At 45.5% G+C, this 27951-nt stretch overlaps 2 protein-coding genes across 3 annotated transcripts in view; one reads left to right on the top strand and one right to left on the bottom strand.

Annotated features, from left to right (window-relative positions):
- MLANA (melan-A) overlaps positions 1–8705 on the bottom strand; it is a 54839-nt gene extending 46134 nt beyond the window's left edge. Inside the window, exon 1 of one of the 2 annotated variants that reach the window (XM_033925755.1) lies at positions 8545–8705. The gene's annotated coding sequence lies outside the window, so the exon portion shown is untranslated. Of the gene's footprint in view, positions 1–8111; positions 8194–8544 lie in introns of those variants that run through there. The other variant, XM_033925763.1, reaches the window with a different exon arrangement.
- Positions 8060–27951, top strand: part of ERMP1 (endoplasmic reticulum metallopeptidase 1) — a 189571-nt gene continuing 169679 nt past the window's right edge. The window contains exons 1-2 of the mRNA XM_033925775.1: positions 8060–8853; positions 26710–27011. Coding sequence (XP_033781666.1) covers positions 8576–8853; positions 26710–27011 — 580 coding nt within the window. The 5' untranslated portion in view covers positions 8060–8575. The remainder of the gene's footprint in view (positions 8854–26709; positions 27012–27951) is intronic.

Raw genomic sequence — 27951 nt, 5'->3', positions numbered from 1 at the left:
TTGTGCAGCTTGAAATGGAAAAGTGGTGCATGATATTTCTTAAAAGTTAAGCATCTCACTGAAGGATAAAAAGGTTAAAGAATCTTTTTTGATTGCAAAGAATGTACTAGTGAAGGTAACTCAGTTTGTTTGATCAAATATCTTGGTACTTGATCCTGTAGAATTCAAAGGTATGAAGGGCCACAGAAAAGTTCTCAGCCCAACCAGCAAAGTTGGAGCAGTAGAGAGAACGAGAGGGCACTCTCTGAAGTTAAAAGGGGATCGATTCTGTACAAATGTAAGGAAGTTCTTCATCACCCAGAGAGTGGTGGAAAACTGGAATACTCTTCCGGAGGCTGTTCTAGGGGAAAACACCCTCCAGGGATTCAAGACAAAGTTAGACAAGTTCCTGCTGAACTTGTCTGTAGGTAAAGCTAGTCTAAGTTAGGACACTGGTCTTTGACCAAAGGGCCGCCGCGTGAGCGGACTGCTGGGCACGATGGACCACTGGTCTGACCCAGCAGCGGCAATTCTTATGCTCTCCATTGAGGGCTATACTCTTAGTCTAGTGATTTTCCACTTTTTTTTGTTCCATCGGAACCAGCTTTGTTGATTAGGCTGTGAACATTTGAGCACCCCCCTTGTACACATTTTAAAATAGCATCATGCTTCAGCAGGAAGCTAGTGCAAAGCAATTAGCAAAGAGGCTACTCTATCATACTCTTATTTTTTCGTACAAACTCCAGTCTCCATAGATTATTTTTGCTGCTAAATTTTGTCCACAAGTGGACAGTTTGACAGCCTTCTTCTGAGGCAGTATTAGCAATTCCACAACACTATACCTTTTACTAAGGTGCGCTAGCGTTTTTAGCGCATGCAGGATATTACCACGCGCTACACGGCTAGAACTAACACCAGCTCAATGCTGGCGTTAGTGTCTAGCGCGCGGGGCAATGTAGCGTGCGTTAATGCCCTAACGCAGCTTCGCAAAAGGAGCCCATAATGCAAGTGCAAGCCCAAGAAGAGCTGGTAAGGAGCATTCTGAAAAAATTTACTCCCAAAAGACTCCATTGTCTGAGCTTCTCTCCCTGGGGGCACTGCCAAATGAATCTTGGAACTTTTGGTCCTTTTAAGAGCAGATTCTATCACCATGTAATGATGAGGAAGTTGTTGCTTCTTGAATGCAGGAACCTTCTGGGCTCTTTCTAATGAATTGACTCCTTGTTAATAGATGCTATAGAAAGAGGAGGTTTTCCATAGAGAATGACACAAGGATGGATACCCGCAGTCAATCACGGGGCATATATGGACACAGAGCGCCAAATGACGGGACGGGGAACAGGGAGAGCCTGTGGGGACATGGACCAACTTTGTCCCCATGTCATTCTCTAAAAGTTTGACACTATGTACAAACTTAACACATCTTAAACAACTGGCAACTGAATTCAATGATTTAAAAATATCTGCAGAAGCTGCTTTTGGATTTAAATGAGCTACAGTTAAATGACATCATTTGTGTCTTGTATGCCTTTGATATGGCACCAAAAGTCTTGTCTGCTGATCAGACTCCTACCATCTGCAACATCCTTCCATCATGTGACCAGTTACTGAAGCAACTTACTGTTACTGCAACAGATTCATCCATCATTGCTGGCATCAAGGAGCATTTCCAAAATTTAACACTTATTTTCCTGTTCATCTGTTACACAGTGTAGGTTCTCTTCTACACCCATGTCTGAAAGACAAACCAATTATCTTCCTAGATGAGGTAGAAACACAGGCAACTGAATCTTTGGGAAGGTTGTGCCAAAACCAGATTGAAATGGAAGGCTCTATTTATGATTTATAAACAGTTGTACAGAATATTGTCCATTTTTGTACTTTAATAAAAAGAGTTAAATATAAAATCATAAGTGTTCCAGGCTTGAGCAAATGAAGGCAGAGTCTGCAGGGATAAGGCAGATCTTGCAGGGACGGGGCAGGGATAGGAACAGAGCCCATAGAGATGGGGCAGGGATGGCGACAGAGTCTGCCGGGACAAGGACAAATTTTGTTCCCATGTCATTCTCTAGTCACACATTCTCATCTGAATTCAAGAAAGTGTGGGACAGGCACATGGAATCTCTTAGGGAGAGGAGGAGATAGTGGATGCTGCAGATGGGCCATTTGGCCTTATGTGACATCATGACATTTAGGAGCCTGTGAATGAGCACCGTCACAGCATCTTGAGATGGGAAGTGAGGAATTAGTGGATATCTAATGAATGTTTCTTGGGGTTACTTCTATCTTTAACTTAACTTCAATGGCATGAATAATTTTCCTCACAAAAATCTATGAATCAGATCTCCTCTGTTGGGAATTTTCTTCTCTCATGAGGTGAGGAGGGATTCAATAGTAATCCAAGTGAATTCTCTTCAGAGAATGTTACAGGCTCATGGTAAAATTCCCAGGAGCACTCAGAATCTGACCTAAAAAAAAATACTCCATAGGAGAAGTAAGGGTGTCTGCTAGTCTCAGTCTACTAACACAGGAGTCAGTCCTTGGCCTTGGGTGTTGAGACGCCAAAGTCCAGGTAAAGTTTTCTCTCCACTGTAAGCAGTGTGCAGTCTTGAGGACTGGTTGAATGTCCTTCTGTCTCGGCAACCATATCAAAGCTGCAGCATTACATCTGCTCCTCCTTAAGGACTGCCATTAACAGAGATAAGGAGCAAAGAAGCAGGATCTGTATTGGGTCACAGGATCTAGGAGGCTGCCACATGCCTTATGATGTTAAGGAAGACTGAGTGGCCCTCATGTCATGTTGCTTCAAAGACATCAGTGAACCTTCTACCTTGATGGTCTTGGCACATGAAAATAAGAAGCAACCATGGGTGTAGTTCATTTGGGGGAGGGGGCAAAGGGCGAGGCTTGGCATAGTAGCATATCATTTGCATACATGCATCACATACATATTCAAAACACACACACATCAGCCTAAAACACTGAATATGAAGCCAGCATATTAAAACAATGGAGATGGGTTGTTGTTTTTTTTTTTGTTAACTGAAATGAGCCAGCACCATGGGCAATTTCTCTCATTATGTCTCCTCTGACATTCACATAAATTAGTAAGGGAAGAGTAGGCTTTCCCTCTCCTCCTTCCTTAAGCCTGACATTAACAGCTTCCCCTTTTTTCCTCCAAATCCCAGCTTTTTCTCCCCTCCTCCCTCCCTCCCAGCACTTCCTCATACCATGCATCATCCCCCATCCCAGACAGAACATTTTTCCTGGGGCCATCCACAGGCAACACTCTTTCTAGTCCTCCCCTAGAGGCATCACTTACCTTGAATAATTTTTTTTCCTATTGGCAGCTTCCACTGACAGCACTCACCCCGAGGGGCAATTCATAGCAATCTGCTGCCAGAGGCACCCTAAAGAGAGGGCCCCCTGAAAACCCTGATCAGATTGGAGTGTGAAGAATTCCCCTAACACTAAACACTAGCTAGGCAGTTGCCCCAAGAGAAAAAGAATGCAATTTATCTATTTCCAAGCATACAAAAAACCCAAATAAACCTGCCTAGGAAGAAGGCAGGGTTCAAAAATGAATGGCAGCATTCTGCAAGTAATTGCGGGTTCAGATGCATAACCCTACACTTAATAATAATAATTTTATTTTTGTATACCGCCATACCCCGAAGAGTTCTAGGCGGTTCACATTGGTTAGGCAGAGATTACAAGTGGTTACATATCAAATTTATCGTAGAGTTGCGACTACTAGACACATTAGAATGTATCTGTGACCTACTGTGTTAGCACACTTATTAAGAAGTACTGTAGGCAGTGGCTCAGTGAAGGTGAGAGACACCTGAGGCGGTGGCACCCCTCCCCCACCCTCTTCTCCACCCCTACGCTTCTCCCCTGTCCCCCCTGCCACACACACACACCCCTTCCCTACCCCATACCTCTTTTAACTTCCCTAATACGAGAAGTATCACCAACTCGCTATCCATGTCAGCTTTCCCTCTGATGTTACTTCCTAGGGGTGGGACCCGGAAGTGACATCAGAGGGAGAGCCAATGCTGGCATGAACAACAGATTGGAGTTGCTGCTCGCGTCAGCAAAGAGACAGAGATACAGTGTGGGGAGGAGTGGAAACAAGGTGTGGGTGGAGAGGAGGAGGGATGCCAGCACAGGCAGTGCCTGGCTCGAACCGTCTCACCTTTCCTACGCCACTGGGGAACACATAGTAAATAACTTGCACCAATAAATGTTAGCAATTCGTCGGTTACATCTGTTACAAAATGCTGCAATCAAGCTTATCTACAAAGCTAAAAAATTTGGCCATGCGACTCCCCTTTTGCGCAAAGCTCACTGGTTACCCATTCCTCACGGCATCACCTATAAAATACTTCTGCTAACATTTAAAATCACGTTAAAGAAAAATACAGGGACTCATATATGAAAGCCCTAGTCAGTAAGAGTATTTATGATAAAAGATGATAGACTGACTACATTGGTAATAAATGCCAGTGGGGAGAGAGCTGATGACAGCTTAGAAAAACGCTCAGAAAAAGTGAAACTCTAAGGGGGGTGAGTACCTCCCCTTGGGCAAGAGTTTACAATCCAATCATTGCATTTGCTATTTGAAGCATCACTCTCTGACCGCTGGTAAAACTCGTTTGGACTTTTCGAATTTGGCAAACGATCATCTCTTGAAAGATACGTTAGCAAAAGGGTTTCAGAGTGTGCAGTATTGGGTCTCCTGAAGAAGATTATCGAAACGGGGCCACGTTGAGACCCCTAGAGCCCTCACAACCACAATTCTTAAAAGCTTGCACAGATAAGTGTATAGTATCATTCAATGAGCAAGAGATTTTGTGCATGATACTTTTGAACAATTTTTTGTCAACCAAAAGCTATTGAAACAATTGAGTTTTACCAGCGGTCAGAGAGTGATGCTTCAAATAGCAAATGCAATGATTGGATTGTAAACTCTTGCCCAAGGGGAGGTACTCACCCCCCTTAGAGTTTCACTTTTTCTGAGCGTTTTTCTAAGCTGTCATCAGCTCTCTCCCCGCTGGCATTTATTACCAATGTAGTCAGTCTATCATCTTTTAACATTTAAAATCAAGCAATCCAATTCAAAAGCATTCATCGATAGACTACTTATTCAATATACCCCTTCCCGGAATCTGCATTCCACTACCCAAAACCTATTCTCTGTTCCTACCGTTCGTGAACTATTTCTTGATTCTACCCATAAAACTATTTTCTCAGTCACTGCTCCCACGTTATGGAACAACCTCTGGAAAAATTCAAATGTAATTAAAAAACATTCCTTTTCAAAGATGCTTTTTCAGTTGAACCCTAATCTCCGCAAGCCCAAACAGCATTCTTGTAATTGGCAGTACTGAATTAAAACGCTTCTTTTGACATGACCCATAACCTAATGTGCCATTGCCCTTCCGTTTTCCCCTCCCTTTTTTGTTTTTATTTTTGACATTGTATTTAAACTCTTACCTTCTCTCACCTTCCTTTTTATCCCAGTAAGTTTAATTGTCTTGTCATCCCCCCACCACTTTTTTACTTAGTTTTTATTTCATTTTATTTTAACTCTGATATTTGTAAACCGTTTAGGTATGTTTTTGATAAACGGTATATCAAAGATTAAATAAGTGGAGGCTCCTGACTATTCCCTTTGGCGTAGTCATATGATTACGTTGCTTTCTTGGGAACGGAGAGGTGTTCAGGACATTTCTTCCTTGCCTGGACGGGCCTTCCAACGAATTTGGGAGCTCTTTTGGTCTACACTATCTCCGGTGGCTCGTAGTCGCCTTTTGAACTGCTAGGGTATTATTCTCTTATTTACCTCACTTTGTTTGGCATCAGTGAGAGGGGGAGAGGGGGAGGGTGGGGGATGGGTTGGGTTGTTAGTGTGGGTTTGATGGTTTTTGTATACAATTTTGAGCTACCTTGTTCTTTGTTCTTGATTTTGATTGTAATTGCTCAATAAAATATATTTAATGATAAACTTGAAACCTGTCTTTAAAAAAATAATATATTTGAAGTTGTTGTATTAGTCCACTAGAATCTTTAGACGTAAGGTTCAAAGAATAAGTTATAAAGAGATATATTTTGATTGGACTAATTTCTACCACCAACAGCTTGTTTACTCTTCTTTCTGAAGAGTCATAATAAAAATTTTGTAGCTCAGAAAATAATACAAAGAAAAAAAAACAAAGGAATTGAATGGTGAGAGAGTAAGCTTTGCCCTTGGTGTCTCTTACAGAAAAGTATCTTGCTTGTCCGATTTTATATCCTACCAGTTGCCAATGCATGGGGAGCTGATACAGCAGCAGTAGTTGCTGCTTAAGGAGTTTTTCTGTTTTCAGGACCCGTCAGCAAATTGTTTTAAGTGATTTATTGAAGAGACTGATACTTTGGCAATGGCTGCAAAATATTTAGTTCCCCAATAAGAACATAAGAAAAGCCATACATAATAAGAGCCAAGATCCACTGAGCCTAGCATCCTGCCTTCGACAGTGGGTCAGTTTCAAATACTGTAGCTTGTTTCCAGGAATGAACAAAAGGGCTCCCTTCAGCCTGGTTAATATTTTTGTGGCGTTTCCCTCTAGGAACTTGTCCAAACCTCTTCTGAATCCCACTGTTAGTTGCCTTGACCATGTCCTAATAACATAAGAATAGCCAAGGCAGGATTAATTCTTCGAGGGCCCCTAGGCACACAAGTACACTGGGCCCCCCTGGCCCTGCCCCTGACCATGCCCCGCCCCATTTTTTCTGTTTTCTTCTTTAGTTCCACTTGTATTTCTTTTTTTTTTTTTAAATTCACCCCTCCCAATAAGGACGACAACACCAAACGACCGGCCGAGCCCTCCCCCCCCCCAGCATTGACGGATGGCAACGCAGCCTTCCGCTGGCATCAACGGCAATGCAGCCAGCTCAGCTCCATGAAGATTCTGCGATGACTGCGTCTGCCGGAAGAAATGACGTAGGAGGGGGATGGACCCGCAGACGCATTCATCGTGGGAGCTGCATTGGTGCATGCGGAAGGCCATGTTGCCGTCCATCAATGCCAGGGGAGGGGGGGAAGGGCCCGGTCGGACGGTTGGTTTTGTCTGGTGGGGGCCCATTGCCGTCTGAAAAAAAAATTGGCATATTGGTAAGTCGTCCTTCAGCGGGGCCCCCTGACCATTTTGGGCCCTAGGCACGTGCCTATTGGACCCATTCATTAATCCAGCCCTGAGAATAGCCTTACTGGGTCAGACCAATAGTCCATCTAGGCCAGTAGCCCATCCTCATAGTGACCAATCCAGGTCACTAGTACCTGGCAAAAACCCAAAGAGTAGCAATATTCCATGCTACCGATCCAGGGCAATAGATTTCACAGCTTAATTATGCACCATGTGAAAAGAAAATTTACTATAATTTGTTTCCATGCAATGTCTTCTTATTGGTGCACTATTGTACTGTTTGTTGTTATTTAAAAGTATTTTATATAAAATGTTAAACAGCTGCTCCCTATTTAACTGCAAATTCGTGTTTTATCTTTTGCTTTTTAACTGTGGCAGCGCACTCATGATTTTATACATTTCTATCCGTCTTCTTTTCTCGAAAATCCTGCAAATCCTGCTTTTTTTTTTTTTAACCAGGATCTCAATACAAGTCAATGAGGATCCTGGTTTTACCTTGTTCCTTTCTTATAGGCTCTTTTATCATTTTTGTTGCTATTCTCTAAACCAGGGATAGGGAACTCCGGTCCTCGCGAGCCGCATCCCAGTCGGGTTTTCAGGATTTCCCCAATGAATATGCATTGAAAGCAGTGCATGCAGATAGATCTCATGCATATTCATTGAGGAAATCCTGAAAACCCGACTGGGATGTGGCTCTGGAGGACCGGAGTTCCCTACCCCTGCTCTAAACCGTTGTCTAGTTCTGCTACGAGGGGCTGCTGAAAAATTCTCAGCCAACAAAGTTGGGGCAGTTTAGGTCTGCTGAGAAGTTTCTGAATCCTCTTTCTGACCAATCCCAAATCTCACAAGTTTCGGCGTGCTTGAGCAAGAATCCAGGGAGAGGTGACAAGTGTTTCACGCCCCCGACACATTTTGAAATGTTGGTGCTCAAATAATGCTTACTACGGTATGCAGTGCCAACAGGGCGTAGTGCTTCTAGTACCACAATGCGAGAGAGCTAGATTAACATCTTCCCCCAGATTCCAGGCAGAGAGGGTAAAGCCTTAGCTTTAGTTTTTTCTCGATAACGCTGAAGCTCGGCCAATCAGACCAACACTAGAGGAGGAGGGACGTTGCAATTGGTTCTGGCTTTTTCACTGGGAACACCACCAAAAAAGAGGACGGAGGAAACTTTGAGCCACCCAGCTTTCCGTAACAGCGCGCGCCAGCAATCGGTGGACTGGGCTTGTCACCTTGCAACTGAGACACAGACGCTCACGCCCGTCGCGAGCTCTCTTGGGAGACCGGCGCTGGTTCCACGACGGGCGCGCGTACAGCAGCAGCAGCAGCAGCGCGCGGCAACCCTCCCAGCTGTCCCTGCCCTGCCAATACCAACCTGCCACTGGGGTGGATAGCTGGCGCCGACGATGGAGTCCGGCGCTGCGGTGCGGCGCTTCCACAGGGGACCGGAGGGGGCATCGGGGGTAAGGAACGAGCGGCGCGAGGAAGAGGAGTCTGCGAAACGGAGCCAACGGCGCGGCACAGCCGCTTCCCCCGCGTCTCGCGTGCTGCTGCGGGAGACGCTGGTGGTGCCGCTGCTGTTTCTCTTCGTGCTGGGCTCGTGCGCGCTGGTGCAGCTGTCCCTCCGCCAGCTGCTGCTTCCCGGAGCCCTGCCCGCCAGCCCCTTCAACGCTGCCGCCGCCAGGTGGGTGCACCGTTCTGTAGCGTGCTCTGGGCACTCTTGCGTTCGGGGTGTTAGCCCCGTGCGTGCTGCAGCCGAGCGCAGGTTGAAACCTAAGAAAGTTTGGTCTGACTGCACATTTCCCTATCCAAGTCGCGCACCGAGAGTGATAAAGCTCAACTGCAGGTTTTATGCAGCTCTCTGCTACCGCACTTCCCCCCCCCCTTTTTTTTTTTGGTTCAATATTTTTATTGTTTTATAGTAGTAAACAATAAGAAAAGTTATACAACAACTTTAACATATCCCAAGGACATGTTATGTTCCCTAGTCCAGTGGTTCCCAACCCTGTCCTGGAGGAACACCAGGCCAATTGGGTTTTCAGGCTAGCCCTAATGAATATGCATGAAGCAAATTTGCATGCCTATCACTTCCATCATATGCAAATCGCTCTCATGCATATTCATTAGGGCTAGCCTGAAAACCCGATTGGCCTGGTGTTCCTCCAGGACAGGGTTGGAAATCACTGCCCTAGTCCAGTGTTTCTCAACTTCTTCAAGCCAAGTACCTCCTAAGTCTAACAAATATCAGCTGAGTATCCTCACCCAAGCTCCGCCCCTGACTGTCCCCATAATAGTACTAATTGTAATGCAATTTCTTCCATTCATTTCTAATATACACACAATATAATTACATTACATTGATGTCTTCTATCCTGCCAATACCTTTCCGTTCTAGGTGGTTTACAACAAGAAATTAGCCTGGGCATTCCCAGGGAGATTACAAGATTGATAGCTATAGTATGCATTGGGATCTGGGAATGGCCGATACGGTTTGGTTAGATCAGGGGTGTCCAACCTGCGGCCCCGTGAAGTATTTTGTGCGGCCACGGTCGAAGGCAATGCAGTGTTTTCCTCTGCTGCCCCCAGGTGTTTACCGTCTTGCCGGCTCCCTCCTCTATCTTGCTGCAGCATTTGTGTGCTTGTGAGGCCTCAGAAACATCTTTTTCGGCCAATGTGGCCCAGGGAAGCCAAAAGGTTGGACACCCCTGGATTAGATCATTTGACAAATTTCTTGAATAGTATGGTTTTCAGTTCTTTCCTGAATGTTTTGTAGTTGGGCATCGTGGTCAGCAGATTTGAGAGGTGGCGGTCTATTTTCGCTGCTCTGGTGGCTAGTAGACCATTGTATATTTTTTTTGCTTTGCATGCCTTTGATTGGGGGTAGGTAAAGTGTGCTTCAGTTCTCCTTGGTCTGGATGTGTTTTTCCTGATTAGGCGTTTGTTCAGATAGCTTGGTCCATTTCCATTTAGGGCTTTGAATAGGGTGCAGTAGAATTTGTGTTGTATGCTTGTATTGGGAGCCAGTGTGAGTCTTGGAAAGCTGAGGTAATGTGGTTGTATTTTTTTCAGCGAGTGTCTTAGGGCTGTATTTTGGACTGTTTGTATTTGTTTTAGCATGTTGGTGGGGTATGACAGGTAAAGTATGTTATAGTAGTCCAGGAGTCCTAGGATTAGCGCTTGTACTATGAGTTTGAATTGCTCGTTGTTGAAGTATTTTCGGACTTGTCTTAAGTTGCGCATGGTTGTGAATGCCTTCTGAACCATTTTGCTGATTTGAAGTTGCATGGTATAGCTTTTGTCTATCATTATTCCCAGCAGTTTTAGGTTGGGTTGTAAGGGATATGTGAAGGAGTTTATATATGGGTTTGTTATGGTTGGGGTTTTGTTTCTTTCTAGAAGTAAAAATTTGGTTTTGTCTTGGTTCAGTTTTAATTTGTGGTCTCTCATCCATTTTGACACTGTTTCTAGTGCAATGTTTAGTTTGTTCGTTGTGTTGGGGGTGGTTTGTCCAAGCATGTGCTGCCCGTCTTTACCTGAGATACGCGAGGGCAGGGGAGAGAGGAGGGACTTGCTTGGGGGCAGGGGGGTACCAAGGGGGGGGAGGTCTGCTCCGGGTGCAGCCTTAGGGGGGTGCACAGCCGGCCCGGTCCCTATTGTGCTCCCTCCCTCCTTACTGCCGCCCACCTTACTTAAGGTGACTGACCGTCCCGTTGTCCCGACCCACTGCTTCGGGATGCCGAAATGTCCCGTTTTCAGGGACAGCGTCCCGAAGCTGTGCGAGGGGACAAGGGGCCGGCGATCGCTTCCCCTCCCGTGCTAAAGCCTGCCTTCCTCCTTCCCTCCCTACAGCGCCAAAATGGTCAAGGGGGCCGCCAGGTCCAGGAATCACCCTCCCTATTCTCAGGGCCGGCATTAGGGGATGGCAAGGGGCCCCGCGATCCAGGCAGCTCTCTTAGCTGCCATCAGCCCTGCCTTCGGCTGCGCCAATAAAGCTAAACTGGACGGTAAAAGCAAAGAGAGACGCCACAAGACTTTTCCACTTGCCTGCATCGTTCGAAGTTCTGCTGCTCTCGATCCCGCCTCCTCTGAAGTGACTTCCTGTTTTTGAGGGGCGGGATCGAGAGCGGCAGAACTTAGAACGATGCAGGCAAATGGAAAAGTCCCGCGGCGTCTCTCTTTGCTTTTACCGTCTAGTTTAGCTTTACTGGCGCAGCCGAAGGCAGGGCTGATGGCAGCTAAGAGAGCTGCCTGGATCGCGGAGCCCCCTTGCCATCCCCTAATGCCAGCCCTGAGAATAGGGAGGGTGATTCCTGGACCTGGCGACCCTCCTGACAATTTCGGCAATGTAGGGAGAGAAGGAGGGAGGCAGGCTTTAGCACGGGAGGGGAAGCGATTGCCGGTTACCGACGCAGCCGAAGGCAGGGCTGATGGCAGCTAAGAATCGCCTCCAGTCTTGCAGCAGCACTGAAACACTCTGAGGGACTTCTATACCATTCAGGCCTATTAAGTTGGGGAAAAGAGGGGAGGTACTGGAATGGGATGTGGGAAGATGGGTGGCTGGCTCAGGAAAGGGAAGAAAGCTGCTAAATCAGATAAGGAAGGAAAAAAGGAACACAGGAAGATGCTGGACATGGAGGTTGTAGGGTAAAGGGAAAAAACAGACATGATGTGAGTAGAAAGACAGATGGGAGATGCTGGACACGGGGTGGATGCAATAAGAAGTAAAAGGAGGTTCTGGATATTGGAGTAATAGGTAGATAGGGGGCATGCTGACACAGAAGGAGGGAGAAGGAAAAGGGAGAGGAACAAGAGATGCCAAGTCCATGGGAGGGAAGGAAAGGAAAGGAGATACCAGACCATGGAGGGAGAGATGCCAGGGCATGGGGGGGGGGGGTGGAAGGAGACAGATGCCAGACCATGGGAAAGGAAGGAAGGAGATGCCAAATAATGGAGGTGGAGGGGGGAGTTGGAAGGAGAGGAGAAATATGCCAGGGCATGGGGAGAGACAGGAAACAAATGCCAGACCAGAGGGAGAAGAGATGGCAGAGCATGGAGGGAAAGAGATGCCAGGGCATGGGGGAGGGAAGGGGATAGTGATGCCAGACCATGGGAAGGTAGGAAAGGAGAAGAGAAAGATTCCAGAGCATAGGGAGACAGAAAAATGGAGAGAGGGTGAAGCTGAAATGAATCATGTACAAAGGAGACAGTTTATGGAAGGAGCATAGAAAGAGGGAAGATACCATATGGAAGAGAAAGTGGACAGAGACACTGGATAGAAAGGGCGGAGAATGGAAGGGGCGAGACAGAGGGTGAACAGTAGATGGAAGGGGTAGAGAGAGGGGGACAGACACTGAATGGAAGTGTGGAAGAGAGGAGGGACAGACACTGAATGGAAGTGTGGGGGAGAAGAGGGACAGACGCTGAATGGAAGTGTGGGGGATAGGAAGGACAGATGCTGAATGGGAGTGTGGGGATAGGAGGGACAGACGCTGAATGGAAGTGGGGGGAGAGAGGAGGGACAGACACTGAATGAAAGTGTGGGGGAGATGGGGGCAGACTGAATGGAAGTGAAGGGAGAGGGGGAGCAGACGCTGGAAGGAAGTGGGGAGGAGAAAAAAAAAAGGGCACATGCTGGATTGAGGGAAGAGGATAGAGTTAGATACTGGAAGGGTTGAGGGAAAGAGGTGGCGAGCTGTAGATACAGTAAAAAAGGAAATTGATGAGAGGGAACGTAATCCAGATGGATGCAGAAAATAAATTGAAAAGGAAAACGAGGGAAGAAAGGGATTGCAGAAGATAGGTGTGGGAGAGGGAAGGAGAAGAGAGAGATGCCAGACCAATGGGGGTGAAAGGAGAGATGGAAGGGGGAGGCATACAGTTTCTGGAAGGGGCATAGAAGGAGAGAAGATGCCATATAGGGGCAGAGAGATGGCAGACAGTGGATGGAAGGAAGAGAGTAACAAGAAGATGAGGAAAGCAGAAACCAAAGAAGATGAGGAAAGCAGAAACCAGAGAAGACAAAGGTACAACAAAAATTTTCTATTTATTTATCGCTTTAGGAGACATGTGTCACTGTTTCTGTGATATTGCATTGTATGCAGAGTTCAGCTTCTTGCTAGTTCAATTTAACCTTTGTCTATGTATTTCTATTTTATTTCTCCTTTTACAAAACTGTGGAGCGTTTTTTAGCGCCAGCCATGATGGTAGTAGCTCTGATGCTCAGAATTCCATGAGCGTCAGAGCTGTTGCCACCGTGGCTAAAATCCACACTACAGTTTTGTAAAAGGGGGAGGGGTTAGTTTGTGATGACATTCCATACTAGGCGAAGGTGTTTTCTGTGTTCTTTGTGTTCGAAAGACATGGTTTTCTGTTAGGATTGACGGTGTAGGATTGATCTGTACTAGTCTGGCTTGTTTAGTTTTACAATGGGTGTATTGATGTTGTACTGCTCACTGCAGTATGTAAGATGCTGCCTTTTCCTAGGTACTCATGTGTGACGTGTGGCTTGTTACTAAAAATCATGTTTTTTGTACAGATGGGGTTGGGGCAAAAAATGATGGGCCCTGGGTGTCACATATGCTAGGTACGCCATTGGGGATAGAGGCAGGATTTTGGGATGAATTTACCAATGGACAGCTGAGTGGCTGCCTCCTCAGTGTGTGCATTTGAGGATCAGGTGCTTAGGTGGATATAAAATGTGTAGGAGTATATATTAGGGGTATAAAGATTACACAGAACCACCAGGCAATCCTGCAGCGTTCCCACTCAAATGGCATAGCAAACCTGGGGGTCTGAAATGGTCTTGTGCGTGACAGATTCTATAGTCTTATGGATAAGAACAGTCACCCCACGCTGTTTAGAATTATAGGAAGAAAAAGCTATATCTCCTACCCAGTCTCTAACAAGTTTCTTATGTTCCCCCACCGTGAGGTGCATTTCCTGCAAGAAAGCTATGGACACCTGCTCCCGCTTCAAAAAGGTCAATACCTTTTTCCTCTTAATGGGAGCGTTAAGCCCAGCCACATTCAAAGTAATGCAGGACAAGTCAACCATAGCCATGTGACAGTGGAAGGGCAAGAATCTTGAATTGCAATCTAATAATAATAATAATAACTTTATTTTTGTATACCGCAAATACCACAAAATAGTTCAGAGCGGTTCACAATGCAAGAGACTGTACATATACAGCGAAGATACAGAGAATCAATTATCACAGTATACAGCGAAGAAACAGAGAATCAATTATCACAATGTCAGGGACAAAGCAGTTCAGAGCGGTTCACAATGCAATAGACTATACATATACAGCAAAGATAAAGAGATTCAATTGTGACGATGCGGTTCACAATGCAATAGACTATACATATACAGCAAAGATAAAGAGATTCAATTGTGACGATGCAAGAAAAAAAAAAAAAAAGGAATGAGGGATCGGGAAGGGGAGACCGGGGAAGGAAGAGAGGTGGTTAAAGTTTGGGGGGAATTGGTTGGAAGGGCAGGGGTTAGAAAAATTTATCAAAGAGGTAAGATTTGAGCGATTTTCTGTAGGATTGGTAGGATGGGGCAGATGAGATGAGGGAGGTCAGGCAGTCATTCCATCTGCCAGCTTGGAAAGATAGAGTTCTGTCGAGGAATTTCCTGTAGATGCATCCCTTTGGAGATGGGTAGGCAAACAGATAGATATTGCGTGTGCGGTTGGTACCTGGGAACGCTAAGTGGTGTGACAGGTATATCGGGGATGAGCCAGTTAAGGTTTTGAAGCAGAGGCAAGCGAATTTGAAGATGACCCTGGCTTCTATTGGTAGCCAGTGGAGTTTTCTGTAGATAGAGCTAATATGATCAGATTTTTTGAGGCCAAAGATGAGGCGGACGGCGGTGTTTTGAATGAGTCTTAGACGTTTAATGGTTTTCTTGTAGGAGCCCAAGTATATGATGTTGCAGTAGTCCAAGGTGCTTAAGACTAGGGATTGGACCAGCAGTCTGAAGGAGGGGAAGTCGAAGTAGTGTTTGATGGTACGGAGTTTCCAGATGGTGTGAAAGCATTTTTTGACCTGGGCATTGGTGTGGTCTTCGAAAGTTAGGCAGCGGTCTAGGATGACTCCAAGAATTTTGATGGTGGGATTGATTGGGTAAGTAGCTCCATTGAGTTGCAGGGTGGTGGTCGTTAATTTGTGGTTGGAACTTGCAAGGAAGAATTTAGTTTTTTCTGGATTCAGTTTAAGTTTGAACCAAGTAGTCCAGTGTTCGACCATGGTGAGTACAGATGAGATGTGTTGTTCTGTTTCTTGTGATAATGAGGAGATGGGGATGACGATTGAAATGTCATCTGCATAAATGTAGGATTTCAGATTTCTGTCCGATAGCATGTGTCTTAGTGAAGCCATGTAAATATTGAACAGGGAAGGAGATAGGGGGGAGCCTTGGGGAACTCCACAGGGGTTGCACCAGGTGTGAGAGAAGGTTCCCTCATTGTGTACTTGGTAAGTGCGGTTTTTTAGGAAGCCTGTGAACCAAGTTAGTACCTGTCCCGAGATGCCCATAGAGTTGAGGCAGTTAAGCAGAATGTCATGGTCTACAAGGTCGAATGCGCTGCTGAGGTCAAACTGGAGTAGCAGTGCACTATTTCCCAGGGAGAATAGTTGGAGGAGGTAATCGGTTAGTGATGCTAGGACGGTTTCAGTGCTGTAGTTAGTGCGGAATCCTGACTGGGAGTCATGAAGAATGTTAAACTTCTCTAGGTATGACATGAGGTCATGATTGACAAGACCTTCCATAATTTTGAGGAAGAGGGGTATGTTGGCAATGGGTCTGTAGTTGGTGGCTGAGGAGAGTGGTTCTTTGGGGTTTTTGATAATTGGAGATACGAGGATGTGACCGAGTTCCAGCGGGAAGTAGCCGGTGGACAAGCAGAGAGTGATCCAGTTGAAGAGCTCAGGTTTGAAGGGGGCGGGGAGCTGTTTTAATGATGGAAAGAGGACAGTTATCCATTGCAATTGGATTTGGAGTATTTAGTGTATAGCTTGAGAAATAGGTTCCAATCTGGGTTTTTGAAGCGATTCCAGGTCATGTCGGCGGTTGAACCTTCATTTTCTAGGGTGGGTAGATAGATTGATGGGCTAGTGCTTGTTGTTACAAGAGATGTTTTTAGGTTATGGATTTTTTTGGTGAAATAGTCGGCTAGGTTTGACGGGGAGGGCGGATGATCTGTGGGGGAATTTTTTCGTGAATCGATGTCAAATAAGGAGTTGACAAGCCTGAAGAGTTTATGGCTGTTCAGGGATGGGGTATTGATTAATTTGGAATAATATTTGGAGCGTTTTTCTTTGATACTTCTTTTGTACTCAATAACTTTTATGCGCCAGGAGTATCTGTCAGAGTCTGCGCCAGATTTGCACCAAATTCTTTCTAGTTTGCGTACATCTCGTTTCAGAGCTAGAAGGTCGGCGTCATACCAGTTGGCCAATGAGTGGTGCTTTTTTCTGCAGGGTTTCAGTGGAGCAATGTCGTTTAGGACCTGGTTGCTGAAATTGTTCCAGCCTGGGATGAAGTTGGGGTCTGGGTCTGGGATGGATGTAGGGTTATAGTGGGACTGGGTTTAGTTGACCTCTAGTCCATATTGTTTTTTCTTTGTGGATAGTTCTTGGTTGCCTATGAATTTATTTTTTGAGCCAATGTAATTGAAAGTTGCATCGGAGGTGATCTGACCAAGGGGTGGTAGTCCAGGTTTTGTCTTTAAAGCTTATATTAGGGATGGTAGGGGTATTGGAAAGGAATGAGATCAGGTCTAAGTGGTGTCCTTTAGCATGGGTTTTTGTTGGAGGTGGGTTAGAGAATCCTAGGGATGTGAGGAAGGAGAGAAGATCTGCGATGTTGGAATTTTCTGCATGCTCCAGGTGTAGATTTACATTGCCTGCGAGGAGGGAGTGGGTGCCAGTGGCGGAATTTGTGAGGAGGAATTCGTAGAGATCTTCTTTGGCTTGGTTCCATTTGTTAGGGGGGGGTGTAGAATACTGTAATGGTCAGATTATCTTTACAGTCTGCTTTGGATACTTTGCAAGAGTGGATTTCCAGGTCCTTGGTCAGTTTGGAGTCTAGAGTTTGGAATTGGAAGTGGTCTCGGAGGATTATAGCTAGGCCGCCTCCTCTCCTGGAGTTCCTTGATAGTGGAATGATTTTGTAGTTTATAGGAAGTAGGTCTCCTATGATATAGTCCTGGTCGGAGATTAGGCAAGTTTCGGTTAAGAGCAGGATGTCAAGGTGGGTTTCTTGTAGCCAGTCTTTGATCAGTTAGGCTTTGTTTCTAACCGAGCGAATGTTCAGATAGGCACCAGAAATAGTGTGATGTTCCAGAGGAATAATGGGCTCTATGATTGGTAGGTTTTTTAGGAGTCTGTTTCTTTTGTGGGTTGGTTTAGAGGAATGTCGAGAGGCATTGACCACAGAGATTGGGAAGGGACCAGATTCCTTATAGTCATGGAGGGTGTGGGAGGGGAGGAGTGGTTTGCCTGGTTTGGTGATTCTGTTCCAGGTGAGGTAGGTAGGGATGGGTTCGAAGGCAAAGGTCCTGGTGATCCAGTTCCTCGAGCTAAGTAGGTAGAGAAGGAGGAGGGTTATAAGTTTTCCTGTGAAGTTGGATATGTTGATCCTTACTGGACTGGTGAGAGAGAAGGGCATGGTGGTGTGTTGATTTGAAGAAGATTTTGGGGAGTTGAGGGAGGTTGGTTTTGCAAAGGACTGGTGGGAGAGAATTGACTTGGTAGAGGATAGTACTGGTAAGTGGTAAGTTGGTCAAGTGAGACAGTGTATGTGGTGTCCAGAGTGGTTGTGGCATGCAATTAATATGACATGCAAGAGGATAGAGTCATGCTGGTAGATCAGATAGTCATGCAGATACTTAGCTGCTGAATCGGTCCAAGTTGCTGGAGGTTGTTGTCTGCAAGAGGCTCCCTTATCTGCTGGGAGTCTTGAAGAGTCGCTCTGTACAGTTGCTTCGCTCCCGGCGGGGGTTGGGGGGGAGGAGCAGGGTCACTTGCCCGGCCCATCAGTGAGAAGGTAGCCGGGGCTGAGGAGGGAGTCGGTGTAGGTGCGAAGCAGGCAGTTCTTGCCTGAAAAAAGAGGCAGGCAGTCCTGGCAGTTAAGGGGCTGGGCAGCTGCGGCAGGAAGGTGGCTCCCTCCGCGGTTCTGCTGCAGGAATTTAAGTTCTCTCGACGGTCACTAGTTAGGCTGGTGGTTGAGAGGTTGGTCGGATGGATTCTCTGAAAGGCCTTCGTTGGCGCGCCAAACGGCTGCGCGCCGTTGGCGCTGTTGTGTCTCAAGTCGGGTCCCCCGCTGGTTCGGGAGAGGGGCGGAGCAGGGCTCCCATGCTTCCTTCTCCTCGTGCGGCCTCTGTGTCTCCTGCAGCCGCAGGTATCGGTGAGAGGGCTTGTATGAAATAGCTGCGCGCCGTTGGCGCTGTTGTGTCTCAAGTCGGGTCCCCCGCTGGTTTGGGAGAGGGGTGGAGCAGGGCTCCCATGCTTCCTTCTCCTCGTGCGGCCTCTGTGTCTCCTGCAGCCGCAGGTATCGGTGAGAGGGCTTGTATGAAATGGCTGCGCACCGTTGGCGCTGTTGTGTCTCAAGTCGGGTCCCCCGCTGGTTCGGGAGAGGGGCGGAGCAGGGCTCCCACGCTTCCTTCTCCTCGTGCGGCCTCTGTGTCTCCTGCAGCCATAGGTATCGGTGAGAGGGCTTGTATGAAATAGCTGCGCGCCGTTGGCGCTGTTGTGTCTCAAGTCGGGTCCCCCGCTGGTTCGGGAGAGGGGCGGAGCAGGGCTCCCACGCTTCCTTCTCCTCGTGCGGCCTCTGTGTCTCCTGCAGCCATAGGTATCGGTGAGAGGGCTTGTATGAAATAGCTGCGCGCCGTTGGCGCTGTTGTGTCTCAAGTCGGGTCCCCCGCTGGTTTGGGAGAGGGGTGGAGCAGGGCTCCCATGCTTCCTTCTCCTCGTGCGGCCTCTGTGTCTCCTGCAGCCGCAGGTATCGGTGAGAGGGCTTGTATGAAATAGCTGCGCGCCGTTGGCGCTGTTGTGTCTCAAGTCGGGTCCCCCGCTGGTTCGGGAGAGGGGCGGAGCAGGGCTCCCACGCTTCCTTCTCCTCGTGCGGCCTCTGTGTCTCCTGCAGTCGCAGGTATCTACTCTAAGGCGCCCAGGAGGCCTCCCAGCTAAGCCCCCTCCCCCCCCCGGGAAATGAATCCCAGTCGCTGAAGTGTCTCTCCTCCAACCAAGAATTTGAACCTCCTGCTATCCGTAATCCAACCCCCATACATCCCGCATACATAACCCATTCTGTCAACAGCACTAACCACCCACTCCAGACAAACCCCCATGCACCTCCCCACCCAGGATCACCCCTCCCCACCCAGGAATACCCTAAAAGACAGAAAGCAGAGCCCCCTCCCCACCCTAAGGGATTACCCAATCAAACATTGAACCACACACAAATGCAATATAATCAGGGAGAATAAAATGTGCACAAGTAAAGAGTCCATATGCGGGAGCAATATCAGTCCTTTGTGCTCTAATAACTTTAAAGTCCAAAAAGAAAAATAAAGAAAATCATGGGGCAGTCCAACAAAGAGTTTGGGCTCATGATATCGACAGTGTAGCTTTCCAGCCCCTTGCCTGCACCAACCAAAAAGAGTTCAAAAAGAACAGAAAGCAGTGCCTTCCCGCCAGGTACGCTGCCACTGCTAGCTCCTGAATGTAAGATACCAACTTTCCGGACTTATGAGGGTGGGAGCCTTCCCACCCAATAGATAAGAAAGTAAAAAAAAGCCACACTGTCCCAGGGTCGGTAGACTCAAGGAAGGCACTAAGGTAAAAAGAAAACAAACCCCCCCCCCATAAATTGTCAATCCAGCAGATCCAAACTTGCAAAAATATCCATATGTGTCCAAACCGACTATAATGCTGGTTGTGTCAGGCCCTGGACATAGAGCTTAAGTTTCTCCATAGAGCTTAAGTTCCTCTTTGGCCCAGGGTCACCCAGAATGCGCACTCTTGCAGGGAATTGGACCACAAACCATATTCCCCGGTTCCACAGTTCAGAGTAATATGGTGCCAGAGTGCATCTGCTTACAGCTACTTCGGCCGAATAGTCATTGAAAAGGAGTACCTTCATTTCGTGATAGTCCAGAGAGCACTTTTTCCTGTATAATGACGTCGGCTGAGCCTTATCGGCGAAATTTAACATTCTTGCCATCACAGGGCGCGGTCGATTATCCCTCTTTACGAGGTCCCACCCGATGGACACGCTCCATGAGGATCTGCGTACCCGGTGGGGATAGGCTTACCGCCTCCGGTATCCAATGCTCCACGACGGTCCAGAGTTCATCCTCCAAGAGCGATTCGGTCAGGCCCACTACTTGAATATTGTTCCTACAGCCCCTGTTTTCTTGGTCCTCAAGCCGTGCATGTAAGGTGTTACAGTGAGTCTCAAAAGCACGGAACTACGCCTCCATCGTGGACATCCTGTCCTCGTGCTGAGCAATCCACTGTTCTGCAGAATGAAGCCATTGGCCATGTCGCTCCAAGCTATCCCTAATATCTTCTGCTGTAGCTTGCAACTTTGATAAGCGGTCATCTATTACAGCTGATATATTTTTTGTAAGCTCTATTACTGCGGCGTCTTGAAACAGGACATTTGGCAGGAAAAAATCTCCAACGCCATTTTGTCATCACTCCCGCCACTGCGTTTTTGCTAGCAGAGGTGTTTTTATGGGCATACTTCCGGTCCAGGACCTGGTGGAACAAACCTTCGTTCCCCGTGGAAGCAGCAGGTCTTTAGACACCCACAAGAGCGCTGAGGAAATTCGGGCAAGGCAAAATAACAGTGAAATTGAACGAAGCGAGAAGGGGTAGGAGCTAGGGCAGGAAGCCTCCGCTCAGCTCTGTATCATCACGTGACTCCTGGTTCCACCCATTCTTTTCAGAGATGACGCTCCCACGAGATATTAGATGGAACTCTGTACTGGACCGTTTTGAGCAATTTATCAAGAACTGGCCTATCCTGATGACAGTATGTGAACAAAATCGAGAGAAAATAGATGGCACCGTTACAACCAAAATGTTCAACATTGGGTTTAAGAGAAATGTTGAAAAATGTGCTGAGAATTCTGAAACCCATATATTTTATTTTAAAAAAAGGAGCTGTTTTATTGCTGATGCTGTTGAAATTTGAAAGGAACTGAGTGAGTACTTAGAAACAACTGCACAACGACAGAATTAAATTACAAGCATTAAAAAACCAAATGGGACAAGAACTGGCTCCTGCTCATTTTCTTGAAAATATTGTTAATATCCAGTACCAGGGTCAAATTTTAAATGCCGAAGAAGAGTTAGCTATGACATGGGTATCCAGGAATCATCCATCTGTAATGCCACCTATAATACACTTCAGAAATATGTTTACCAATGATGTTTTAAAGAAAGCCATACTGGTGAACTTGTGGAGGTCACTTATTAAGCACTTGGATTTAGAGACTATTGAAGTAATGATTTCACTTTTAACAGCAGTTGCTTTTTCTGACTGTATAGAAAAAAATATTCTTTTCCTTGGACTCATTCATTCCAAATTGAGAAATCATTTGGGCCCTGATAAATCAGGAAAGCTTGTTTTTGTTTTCCAGATTATGAACAAACAAGATGATGAGTGCGCTAAAAAAGACAATACAGGTACTCGCCAACTTACGACTGTAATTGGTTCTGACTGACAGGTCGTAAGTTGATCGGGACGTAAGTCGGCCTATGTTAGACTAAGGTAGGAATACTGTATTAGACTGGGTAATGATATTGTAATCATCTTAAAGTAAAATTTTATCAACATTTTCTTGCTTTCTAAGTCAAGCATAGTATAGTGCCTTTGTGGTGAACATTCGTTGTGGCGCCTCCTCCTCTTTATATTATTACTGCTGCATAGCGAGACTTGGGAGTGCGGGCGACTGGAGCTGCTAATAGCTGGCGGGGGAAACTGTCGTAAACGTGTCGTAAAGTCGAACAGTCGTAACTTCAATAGGTCGTAAGTTGAAGAGTACCTGTATTTGTTTTTCATGTATAGACCTGGCTCATAATCTAAGTTGTTTTTTTAATATTTTGTTTAGCCACATCAGCTAACATGGAAGTTTAAGCAAATACAAGAGTACATGTGCTATAATGTTATTGTTAAATAAAACTATTGTTGCTAAGGTAATGATTTATTTTTCTCCAAGCAATAAAGTATAGCAGAAAATTTGCCCAAATATGAATGATTAACCTATTAAACTGGAGATAGTTCACCTCACAATAATTTCATAATTATTTATTTATGTATTTCTAAAAGTATAATCAAATCAGTAATTTTTTTTTATATATATAACTGTGTAAGACTAATCTGAAAAGTTATTTTTCAAAAAATGAAACATCCATCTGATTGTAAATATTAAGATTATACCAGCAAGACTGAGGGCCCTTTTTATGAAGGTGCGCTAGCGGTTTTAGCATGTATTAGCCGCTACTGCCTCCTTTTAAGCAGGCAGTAGTTTTTCGGCTAGCGCGCGCTAATCTTTTGCGTGCGCTAAAAACGCTAGCGCACCTTCGTAAAAGGATCCCCGAGTCTTTGTGGAGAAAGCCATGATTTAAATCAAGTCTTTCTGACTAGTGATTTAAATTGATTTGATTTAAATCACATCCGCCCTGATGGTACGAGCACAGGAGGATTTCTGAGGGAGAGGATGGATTTGGATAACCAAGCAATTAGCATGAATAAAGACTAGCTAGTCTTTTCTGCTGTCATTGTTTCTGGTTTCTCTGACAAAATGCATCAAAATTCTTAGGATAATTGGATATTCAGTAGCAAAGACATAGGATTCTGTATAGTAGCTGTTACTTCCCATTAGTGGTTTAAAAAATAATACACTTCTCCCTCCGGATTCGCGGGGGATAGGGGCAGAGCCGGACCGCAAATGGTGAAATACCACAAATATCTTCTGGTCTGGCTCTGACCCACCCCGCCTCCCTCCCGCCTTCCCCCCGGCATCCCAGCTTTACCTGGTGATCTAGCGCAGTGTTTTTCAACCTTTTTACACCCGTGGACCGGCAGAAATAAAAGAATTATTTTGTGGACCGGCAAACTACTAGGACTAAAATTTAAAAAACCCATTTACGCCCCCATCTCCGTGAGCTCGGTCCCCGCAAATTCATCTGATCCCATCTGCACAAGCCGCAGTTATGATTTTATATTGAACGTATTTTATTAAAGTATAAAAAGAAACAATATTCTGAACAATTGTGATTTTATAAATACAATATACAGAGTACGGACCAACAAAACCCCTGTCTCCCCTCCCCTTTACATATATACCCTCTACTATCAAGAAAACTGAACAAGCCAAGTTATTATAGAATGCTACATAGAAATATCATGCTAACAGAATACTGCAGTCCCCAGTTATGTCTCTAGCAGGATATATATTTCAAATCTGATATATTCTAATGACAAAATAGAAATAAAATTATTTTTTTCTACCTTTTGTTGTCTCTGGTTTCTGCTTTCATCTTCTTTTCACTCTTTTCCTTCCAGCGTCTGCCCTGTCTCTTCAATCCAGCATCTGTGAGTTCCATCCACTGTCTGCCCTCTCCCCCTTCCATATGTATCTGACTTCTTTCTATGCCCCTCTCCCCTGTCCATCCAGCCTGTGCCTCCTCATTCATTCCAGCTTCACTGCCTTCTTCATTTTTATCTCTCCTACACCAGATCTAGCATCTTTATCCCTCTCTCATTTCTCTGCTGACCCCCTTTCCAGCATCAATGTCTCTCTACTTTTTCATTCCTCTCTCTCCCCCTTTCCCTCATCTGATCTCTCCATTCCACCCTGACCCCGTTCCCCTCCTGTAATCTCCCTGCCAGCTGTTTCCTACCTTTTTTCTTTCTCCCTTCCCTCCTTCCTTTTTTCCTTCTCCCTTCCCTCCTTCCTCTATCCAACATTAACTCTCTTCCCATCCCTTTCCCTCCTCCCCTCCCAGCAGCATTCCAAGTTTCCAAGTTTATTCATATATTTGATCAATCGCCTATCAATAATTTCTAAGCGATGCACATAAAATATTAATATTGGGTAAACAAGAACAAAATTGAATAAAAAGATAAAATCTTTAAACATAGACAAAATACAACGGGAAACATTAGGATGGAAGGGAAAGAACTACATTTTCTGATAGAAAAGGAAGAACAATTAAGGGTGAAATACAAAAGGTAAGGGAAAACAAATTAGTTTATTGGGAGTAGAATACACACTTAAACAGAATGGATTACTACTATAAAGAGCAATTGGCTTTTCAATTAAACATTGAAAGCGTCTTTAAAAAGAAAGCTCTCCTTCTTCTCCCTTCTCTCCTCCCTCTATCCAACATTAACTCTCTTCCCATCCCTTTCCCTCCTCCCCTCCCAGCAGCATCTCTCCTTCTTCTTCTCTCTTCCCTCCTCCCTCTATCCAACGTTAACTCTCTTCCCATCCCTTTCCCTCCTCCCCTCCCAGCAGCATCTCTCCTAACTCCCTCCACATCCAGTAACAGCTCTCCCTTTATCCAGCAGCTTCCCAGCCTCCTACAGTGGCTTCATCTCCTTCCAACAGCTCTCAGTACTTGCCTGCAGGAAGTTGCCGGTAAATCACTGCCCTGGCAAGTAGGAGAGCTGGTGGGAGGGGAGACAGCCACTGTGAAGGCTCCCCAGGATCTTGCTTGCACACGCTGACCATCTCCCTCCACCTACACCTGTATCTGCAGCTCTCTCCGTTCTACTTACAACTTCCCCGCGGCCCTCTTCAGCAACTCGGCAGGGGCGGCGATCAAGACAGGCTGCTGACATTGGGACCTTCACTGAGTCCTGCCTATTTTGTTTCAACTTCTTGTTTCCTAACAAGCAAGACTCACAGAGGGAAGGCCCCGACGTCGGCAACCTGTCTTGATCGCCTGAGGCTGGGAGGAACAGCAGTCAGCAGGAACTGCAGTCAGGAGGAACCGCAGTCGGCAGGAAATTTAACTGCTGACTTGATCTCGCCGGCCCCTATGCGGACTGGCAGAAATTTTCTGCGGACCAGCAGTTGAAAAACAGTGGTCTAGCGGGCTTTCGGGGCAGGAGTGATCTTCCTACACTCCTGCCCCATGCAGATCGCCAATAGGAAATGGCTACCGTGAGTTCCCGTAGTCTCTTGAGACTACGACGGGAACTCTCCACAGCCATTTCCTATTGGAGGGGGGAAGATGGATGGACTTGTGGGAGATCATGGAGAAGGGGGAGGGATGGGGAGGGAGAGATGAACTTGGGGGAGAGGGAAGATGGGGAGGGAGAGGGGAAATGGGAGGGATAGAAGAAATGATGGATCTAAAAACAGGAGAGGGAGAGAGATGGTGGACAATGGGATTTAGGGAGGGAAGGAACAGAAAGGGAGAGAAGTTGTACACAAGGAATGGATGGGGTAGAGATACTGGATAGGAGGGTAGTTGGGAAAAGAAAGGTAGAGATGGCGGACCCTCGGGTGGTGGGGAAGGAGGGAGAGATGCTGGATGAAAGGGTAGCTGAGAATAGGTGGATCTGTGGATGGAGACAAAAAAAAGAAAAGATGCCAGATCTCTATGGGAGGGAAGGGAAACAGAAGGGAAGGACAAAGATGGCAGATGGATGGTTAGCACGGAGAAAGAAGAAAGAAGGGGACCCTGGCAAGCAAGTTATTAGAAGACAACCAGAGCCTGGGACCAACAAGATTTGAACAATGACCAGACAACAAAAAGTAGAAAAAACAATTTTATTTTCTGTTTTGTGATTACAATATGTCAGATTTGAAACGTGTATCTTGCCAGAGCTGGTGTTAGACTGCAAACGTGAGCTAGGATTTAACAGAGAGAGGAAAAGTCTTTGTTTATTTTGTTTACACCATAGCGCCAGTGAGGTTAGGAGAAGGCAAAGGGGGTGAAGAGGCTATAAAATAAACCCACTAGGATGTATGAAAAAAAACAAAAAAAACAAAACACCCAATTGGGTAAGAAAATCGAAATGAAAAACCAATTCAATAGGCTGAATCGAATCGAAATGTTTTTCCTGAATTTGGCAGCACTACTGCGAGCCTTCTTCGGGAGAGTACTTGCGCAGTGCAGGCAGACTGAAAGCTTTTAAGCTCTTAAAGTGCTGGTGCACTTTTCACTGTGCCGGGCTCTATGGATGACATCACCCACGTGCGAGATTATCTGCCTGCTTCTATAGTAAGTAACTGTGCTTTACAGATTGTTCATGCAAACCCAGTTCAGTTTCCACTATTTGGCAATATATAGAATATCTTTCTACACTTTTGGACTAAAAATCAGATTAATCTGGATTTTTTTTAAAAAAGTGGTTTAATGCATTTTTATTTTGAGATATTTGGATATTTTAATTTTTGTTGGTGAAGAGGAGAAAAGGAAGAGGTGGAGGGCTAGATTTGAAAACCACTTTGGATAGTATAAGTGAGATCAATAAAATAACTTTATTTTACCATTTTATTTTGCAGGGAGTATCTTGAACATGTGACTGGCATTGGCCCTAGGCCTGTTGGGAGTCCAGCAAATGAAGTCCTCACTGTCAACTATCTACTTCAGCAGATCAGGCAGATTGAAGCAGCCAGCAGTAAAGTGCATAGGCTCTCTGTGGATGTGCAAAGACCCTCTGGAACCTTTAACCTGGACTTTTTGGGCGGTTTCACCAGTTACTATGATAATATAACTAATGTTGCAGTTAAGCTGGAGCCCAGACATGGGGCCCAGCATGCTGTGTTAGCTAATTGCCATTTTGACTCTGTGGCAAACAGTCCAGGTACACATCTGATTTTTCTATTCTGTGCTGTGGTAGGAGGATATTGAAGGTGTAGTCAGTTCTTGAGATGGTCAGAATCCACTTATGCTGTGCAGGAGATTTTTTTTTTTTTTTAAAGTACTCGAGTGATACATATGGGATCCTTAGCATTTCATTTTGACATGAAAGTGTTAAATTATACTTGGCCTATTCTGTCCCTTATTGTATGGTGCAAGCACTTGTATGTACTCTGTGATGCAATCCCAGTCCCACAATTTATATATCGGTAACTACAGGGTAATGGCAAAATATGGGGGGTAGAGGGAATTTTCTGACAATGCTTCAAGTGTAACATTCACTTTGGGCTTTCATGACCTTGTTGTGGTAGGAGAAAAACATTCTTGCAGGCTATTGAATGAGGTTTTGCTTGCTTGTGTGCAATGGTCAGGATTTGTTCTGGCTTGGTTGGTAATTTAAAACCTGTTTTTCCACTAGTTGTTGATGTAGCTGTTCTGCTTCCTAAAGTTTTTCATTCCTTTCTTCAAAATGGGTATAAGTATATAATGTAATGTAATGTAATTTATTTCTTATATACCGCTACATCCGTTAGGTTCTAAGCGGTTTACAGAAAATATAGATTAAGATTAGAAATAAGAAAGGTACTTGAAAAATTCCCTTACTGTCCCGAAGGCTCACAATCTAACTAAAGTACCTGGAGGGTAATAGAGAAGTGAAAAGTAGAGTTAGAGGAAAAATAAAAATAAAATAAACATTTTAACAAGACAGCATTGATCTAAATACTTTGGAAGGTAGAAGAGAGGAGAGAAAGGAATAGAAGCAGAAGGGGGGAGCCGTTAAACAGTAGAATTCTGGAGAAATTTAAATGATAGAAATAGAACAAAACAAAGACAAAAGGCAAAACAATAGATAAGGTTAAAGATAAATCATAAGCTGGAAAGAA

This window comes from Geotrypetes seraphini, chromosome 1 (genome assembly GCF_902459505.1).
Source record: "Geotrypetes seraphini chromosome 1, aGeoSer1.1, whole genome shotgun sequence".
NCBI lineage: Eukaryota > Metazoa > Chordata > Amphibia > Gymnophiona > Dermophiidae > Geotrypetes > Geotrypetes seraphini.
Note: the sequence above shows the minus strand (reverse complement) of the source record. Positions and strands in the feature narration are given on the sequence as shown.